The 7,338-nt window shown below is 40.1% G+C and overlaps 1 protein-coding gene across 1 annotated transcript in view; it reads right to left on the reverse strand.

Annotated features, from left to right (window-relative positions):
* Positions 1-6,915, reverse strand: part of uimc1 (ubiquitin interaction motif containing 1) — a 39,527-nt gene extending 32,612 nt beyond the window's left edge. Inside the window, exons 1-6 of the mRNA XM_034177695.1 lie at positions 6,829-6,915; positions 6,599-6,655; positions 4,716-4,837; positions 3,300-3,372; positions 2,908-3,026; positions 2,519-2,699 (exon numbers count right to left, since the gene is read on the reverse strand). Coding sequence (XP_034033586.1) covers positions 2,519-2,699; positions 2,908-3,026; positions 3,300-3,372; positions 4,716-4,837; positions 6,599-6,626 — 523 coding nt within the window. The 5' untranslated portion in view covers positions 6,627-6,655; positions 6,829-6,915. The remainder of the gene's footprint in view (positions 1-2,518; positions 2,700-2,907; positions 3,027-3,299; positions 3,373-4,715; positions 4,838-6,598; positions 6,656-6,828) is intronic.
* Positions 6,916-7,338: the final 423 nt, after the last annotated feature.

The raw sequence follows: 7,338 nt of genomic DNA on the forward strand, positions 1-7,338 counted from the left end.
GAGAGTGGTATTCCATGTTGTTCGTAGTTTTTCTAGTCTGTCTTTTTTGCATGTCTGCAGTTCCGAGTAGAATCTTGAAATAAAGCGCCCGCGCTTATGACAATCCAAAATTGTGTTTTCAAGAGTGAAGCACTCCCCAGAGAGCTCCAGCGATTGCATTTTTGCCTTAATATAATGCCTTAGCTGAAGATATTTATAGAAATCCCTGGCCGTAATATTAAATTGTTCTCTTAACTCCTGAAATGACTTAAATTTTCCATTGTCCCAGAGATCAAGTAGCCTCCTAACACCAGCTGCCTGCCATGATTTAAAATCGGGGCCGACGCCCCCAATTGTCAGATCTGGATTATCTACCAATGATCTGGCATTTTTACATAAAACAAACACAATAACAGCGTCTATAAACGCAGAGAATATATTCACGAGCGTTTTAGGTACAATATACAAAGAGTCTAATGCTGTTGTCCGTGTGGAACCTGATGAGAGCATCTCAAATGCATTTCTTCTGTCGTGAATGTACTGACATTACCCGTAATGCACCTGGAGCCAGCATGTCCACACTAAAACCTTCAAAATTAGTGCAATACTTTAAAAATAAAACATATATCTGATATTTTCACTTTATAAAACTTCAGACATGACTTTAATTTAAATAACTTGTCTGAAATTATGTTGGTTAAAATTTTAACCATGCCTCTGGATGACATGGGTGATATTGGCAGCATATCAGTATGGGGTCAAAAGAAATGAGCTCTTTCTTTCTTTTCTGTGACCAGTTCTCCTTTGCCTGCAGAGGATAGAGTACTTCCTTCTGGAACCAGCTCTCCTCTCTTTACAGAGGACAGAGCTGTTAGTGCAGCAGATAAGAGAATATTTAGAGCGGAATCCTGCAAATGGTGATAAAAGCATCAAATTCGGCAGAAATAGTCCTCAGATAATCCTCTTTTGAAAAAACCGATTGGCCATGTGAATTTTCAGTTGGCGTTCAGGGAGAGGTCAATTGAAGAATTACACAGGAGTCAAAATTAAAAGATGCTCCAATCATATTGAAACCTATGCCACATTATTTGCCTGATCATAAAGATTCCAAAAAGTTATGGTTTGGATGGTCTGTAACTGAATTCTATGGAGTTATGGGATAAAAACAGCAAGAATGACAAAGATCAGTGTCGGTTTGTACAGGGGTCAAAAGTTAAAGTTGCTCCAATTTTGGTAAAAAGTGATGCAAATTACTAGTTAACAGGGTTTTAAAAAGGAATAGTTTGGACCATGTATCATCCTTACTTATCACGTTACGGGGTAACATATGTCACACGTCATAGAATCCAACAGACGTAGACCTTGTTTGGCCTTTACTTTGGAGTCCAAGCATTCAACACTGTCAAAACTATTCCATTTATTAATACTATTAGCTCAACCGATAATTTGCATCACTTTTTACCAAAATTGGAGCAACTTTAACTTTTGACCCCTGTACAAAATGAAACTGACCTGTGTCACCATTCTTACTGTTTTTATCCCGTAACTCCATAGAATTCAGTCACAGATAGTCCAAACTGTACTTTTTTGGAATCTTTATGATCAGGCAAATAATGTGGAATATTTTTCAATATGATTGGAGCGTCTTTTAATTTTGACCTCTGTGTAATTCTTCAATTGACCCCTACCTGACCACCGATTGAAAAGTCAAGTGGCCAATCTTTTTTTTTTTCAAAAGAGACGTGTCTAAGGAGTATTTCTGCCGAATTTGGTGCTTTTATCACCATTTGCATGATTGTTTCACTTATCTGCTGCACTATGTGCATCTACTACAAACCATTTAACAGGTAGGTACTTAAGTGATTTTAAACTTAATAAATGTTTGTAACTATAAAGCTTTGTTCACCATGTCTCCAAAAATATGTTAGTGGTCTAAAAATTATCGGACCAAAACTTATCGGAAGATAATTGGTCCGATGATGGTTTTCAAAGTTATCTGAAAAGCTAATCAGATAATGAAAACTTTAGCTTTGAGGGAAAGTGAAGAGAATATGAAATAAAAACCAACAGCTCTGCTTCAAGGGCCCCTTGCTGCCCAATGAGATGCCTGATGGAAAAAAGTGGAAATCCGCCAAAAAGCGGACATGTTTCATCCCTGGTAAACGAGTTCATCCCCTCCAGGATGTTACCTCAATAACTCAAAATAATTAATGCTATCACCTAAGGGCACGTAATGAGGAGAAACCGATTAAAATTTGGTTAACTTCGAAGCATCAGATCAATACATTATGCAAGTTTGCGTTGCTTATTTGATTTACCATAGACCTGTCCGGATATTAGTACTAATTCTGAATATTCACTGAATCCTAGAAACGTTACAGGTACCTTATCAGGAGCAGATGTGCTTTGCACCTGACAGTGTGTCTGTCCTAAGAATTATCTTGGTAAAACAGTCAAAGGCATCTTTATTCCATGACAAAGTTCTTCATATTAAACGGAGTGAAGTACAGAAGCGGCACAGAAGTTCTGAGTTATTCACCTCGGTTTAGGTTCATCTTCGACGTGACACTGCTTCCTGTCACTCCCTTCCTGTACATGGAAGCCTTCTTTCTGTTCAAGCGGAAGATTCTGCGTTGAGAAGCGAGTGTGACTGAGGCATCAGCATCAGCATGAAGACTCTGACTTTCTGGCTGAGAGCTTGGTTGCATCTCACTAACCATCTATGTGGAAAAAAAAAAAAAAAAACCACCAAAAATATAAAGACATAGAAATAGAAAAAGGGTGAAATCTGTTCCAGCACAGCACAGAAACATTATGACCTGCTTCTACACCTCAGTGCCACGGTTGCTCTGACACCACACCAGAGTAACTAATAAACTCAAGGATTGAAAACAAAACAAACAAAGAAGCCCCCTCCCCTGTATTTACACTTTCTTCGATGGCCTTCAACACAGCCTCCTCCTCTTGCTGGTATTTGACGGCAGCCACGCAGGCTTCCTGTTCACTCAGACGCAGAGCGAAGTCCATCATCTCCTTCTCTGTCATCTCTGGAATCAACACACAGGCTCTAAATCAAAACACTGCTGACAGCCAAAGGAAACGTCGATTTACAGAAGTCTTCAACTGCAGAAACCAAACCTGACATGCACTGCAAATAAACTCTGACATAAACCAATAAGACAAAACCATAAACAGCAAGGAATCAAAGCACAAGTTTAAAAAACATTACTACTGACACTTTTGGTGCATGTTGTTAAGAAATAAGTCCAGATGTGAATGTTCTGAAATTATTTCGGTAACTTCACAGTCAGGTTTTGTACCTTTGGATTGTTTTTCTCGTCCTCTCCTGCGTTTTTCTCTTAATGACTGAAGTCGTGAAGATGAGAGCGTTTTCTGCAACAACAAAGACAAGATCTGATTCGGGCTTCAAGTAGCACATGCACACACACACCCCCCACTCCCGCAAAATAGAATCAACAGAGAACCTGTCGTATTGATTACTGAGGAATGACTGAAGCCATTTATTAAGGATCAATGTGTAAGCAAAAGCCGTCGGCGTCCTGAAGAGGTCAAACGCTGTGACTGTGTCACACGAGCCACGGCCGCGTGGGGCTCTGAGGACGGCGGCTCCTCACACGGTGCTGCAGTTCTGTCATCCAGCCACTTGTGTGTCACGTGTGAAACTGTACAAATAAATTATTCAATCAAAGTTGTCACAGACCTCACTGAGTTTGTTGAAATACGAGTATTCAATGAAGATCCATCAGAGCTGAGAGCCGTTCAATCCTCTCAGCTTGCCTCTTTTTGGTGATCTGCAGCTCGATAATGTTTATCACTTCACTAAAACGATTAACTGGCTTTTTTCTGATGTAACTTTTACAACTGAAAATACTTCATATTAAAGTCTTGAACTAAGAAAGTCATCATTAAACGGGATGACTGTGCGTAAAAATCTACTTTTTACAGTTTCAGCACGTTTGAGTTTTCAGGGTAAAGGGTTCGAGTGTGCATTCAGATTTCCATCTGCCACAAAACAGAATTTAGGCCTAAACCTGCAGGTTTTAGACATCTGCAACATACACTCAACAAAAATATAAACGCAACACTTTTGGTTTTGCTCCCATTTTGAGATGAATTTATTGTGGGCAGTCTAAGGCACACCTGTGCACTAATCATGGTGTCTAATCAGCATCTTGATATGGCACACCTGTGAGGTGGGATGGATTATCTCAGCAAAGGAGAAGTGCTCACTATCACAGATTTAGACTGGTTTGTGAACAATATTTGAGGGAAATGGTGATATTGTGTATGTGGAAAAAGTTTTAGATCTTTGAGTTCATCTCATACAAAATGGGAGCAAAACCAAAAGTGTTGCGTTTATATTTTTGTTGAGTGTATGTACCCTCAAAATGATTACATTTAAAAGAACACACCCACTTAACGGTCGTTCTATCCTAAAATCTTTATTTAAAAACAAACAGACCCTGAAGCACAGTAATACCACAAATGTATTATTTTAATTGCTAATTAATATTTCAGAATACACTGTAGTGATTTTGCTCATTAAGCTTTCTTGAACAGGGAAACAGAATTATGAGACCAATCTGTGTTGACAAAACACAACTGGAATATTTGCTGCGATAATCACAATCTGGCTTTTTTTAATCAAGTCATGCAGTCCTAAAAATGTGAACTCATCCTTGGCTGATCCCATCAGACTCCTCGCATCTCTTTACCTCATCATCGAGAGCATCATCCTCTTGCGTTTCTTCTTCAATCGGCTGACTTCCAGAGGAAACACCATCATCATCTTTGTCGACTTGCTGCCTCAGAGCCCTTGTGGTCCCTTCCAGAGTGACTGAGACCAACAGAGACCCAAAAAAGAAATTAATACATTGTCCAAAGAGATTTTTACTAATGTATTTTAAGGGTTCGTGAACGTGTTTTGGGGGATTGTGAGTGAGAAACACACAGTCCTGGTCTGGACCAAACACATGGTACTCATTTCTCATGCAAACACATAGATGTGATCTGGACAGACGCTATGTTCCTGCTGAGGGTGAGTACTTTATAAGATAGTCATCAGACGTTTATTGTTGTCATAGAAACAAATTCCATATTCTCTGGGACAATCAAAAAATTCACAAGATCCCCAATACACTACTTTCTGGACATGACAGTGCTGGATGGAGCGGGGGCAGAACTTGATGTTTTTCAGGGAATTCCGTCATTTGCCAGGGATGTGTTCAGGCTCCTACACTGTTCAGTTTCTGCATGGATTGGGTGTTAACTCAGACTGCGGAAACCAGCAGCTCAGGTGCTTTTCTTGGTGAGGAAAGGTTTACTGAGCCTGACTTCATGGATGAAGCTGCAGTCTTTCCAGAATCACTGGATAACCTGACTGCAGCACTGAGTGAGGGATCAGGCTGGGTTTGTGATGGTCCTGGATCCAGACAAAGATAAGTCTTTCAATGACTTCCTTGACTTATCCATCAAAACTGTGTCTATGTGGTGAAAATGTTGAACTTGTAAAGACACTCACTGATCTCAGCAGGGACATTCATGTCTATGCGTTTTCAGCCTGTGAGATCCAGATACACCTGGGAAGAGCTTTTGAAGTCACTAGTTCAAAGATGAGAGGTGTTTGGTGATGCTAACATTTCTACAGGAGAATGAAGGTCCAAGTGTTTAGGGTCCTGGTGTTTCTTGTCTGACTGTACGGTTGTGAAACTTGGAACCTAAAATCGATGACTAGATGCCTTTGGTACCAGTCCTGTTTAGAGGATCCTTAGGTCCCAATGGAATGACTTTGTGTCAAAGAAGAGGTTACATAGGGAGACTCAGATGATGAATACCACATGCGCTGAGTCATCCACCATAACATGTTGGTCATGTGGTGTGTTTCTGTGGGCATGATCCAACACACGTGTCTCAGTGTCAAGAACCTCAGCAGCTGGAGAAGGTCACGGACACGCCCACATTTCAGCCAGCTGTGTCAGTCAGGTGGACACTTGTGAAGTGTGGATGGACCAGATCCAGGACCCGAGGTGGTTCCAAGGTGTGGTGAACGTGGCACCAGTGTATGCTCCCACACCTGACTTGAACTACATGACTTAAACTGATGTAGCTATTGATATGACACCATATTCCACCACTACAGCCTCCAATAACAAACCGCAGTGGTTGTCAGGCGATAAAGAGGGACACTTATGTGTCGAAAGTGTACAAGAGGCAAGTGGCAAACTGCCAGCTTAAAACCTATTGTTAAGGTTAATGTTAGGGATGTGCATGAACCATGAGGGTGGGTAGTACCGTAGTTTAAATAAGAGCGGGTTCTGTATCCATAGCAAAGTTTCTCACCAAGGATTTTTTTAATGTAATTTATTTTGGCTATCTAAACACTGAACAGCAATTGACTAATGAAAAAAATACTTTAATAAGTGTTACAGTAATTTTAGGTGCCTATTTATAGTTTAACGATGGCTGCTTGTTTCTCTGACAGGATCTGGCAACACTGGCTGCCAGGAATCAGACATTTTTTCTTCAGACTTTATTATTCCATCACTTCTTCACATTATTTGTATTAAACGTTTGTTTTATTTAAAAGCGGTATTTCTACCTGTTTGTCGGCCTCTTGTTCGTCTCATGTCAGTCCGTATGGCTTCAGTCAGCAGCTCTGTAGATAAACAAATAAAAACAACAATTAAAACCCAAACTAAAACCTCCGAGTTGTTATAAAACATTCGCAGCAAAAACCTTTAACTATTCAGAAAATCTCACATAACGGTAAATTCCTGGTGTTTAACTATAATAAACAACAAACACGAGCTGTTTTGTTTGTTTGCTTACCGGCTGTTAAACGTTTAATCACATTTTGTGCAGTTTTTTTAAACACTCGCAGCAGTTTCTCCGCACTTTCGCGGCGCCATGTTTGGGTCCGTGTGCGCCATCACGTGACAACAACGTGTAGTGGGCGGAGATGTGTCCCATCGACAGTTTTTGTCAAAATAAGAAATGTAAATAAGGTTGAAGAAAAAAAATCTTTTTATGCCTCTGGGAGTCACTTTCTGTCTCAAAGTCCAACTGAGGTTTTTCACTGCTCTCTGTGGGGATTTTCTGTCGTGTAGAAATGCAGCTTCTGTTAGGTTTTTGTTGTTTGTTTTTTGTTGTTGTTGTTGTTGTTGGGTTTTTTTTGTGCTGTGTGTGTTTGAGAGCTGAAAACATGTAACAGGCTGTGGATTCTGTGGTCAGTGTGCCGGAGTCCTACAGAGGAAGAGTTAAAGTTGTGAGCTACTGTCTGTTTTGTACACACTTGTATTTTTCACTGCAAGTTTAAATTAATTTTTGCTTACAACTTTT

This window comes from Thalassophryne amazonica, chromosome 9, assembly GCF_902500255.1.
Source record: "Thalassophryne amazonica chromosome 9, fThaAma1.1, whole genome shotgun sequence".
Lineage (NCBI taxonomy): Eukaryota > Metazoa > Chordata > Actinopteri > Batrachoidiformes > Batrachoididae > Thalassophryne > Thalassophryne amazonica.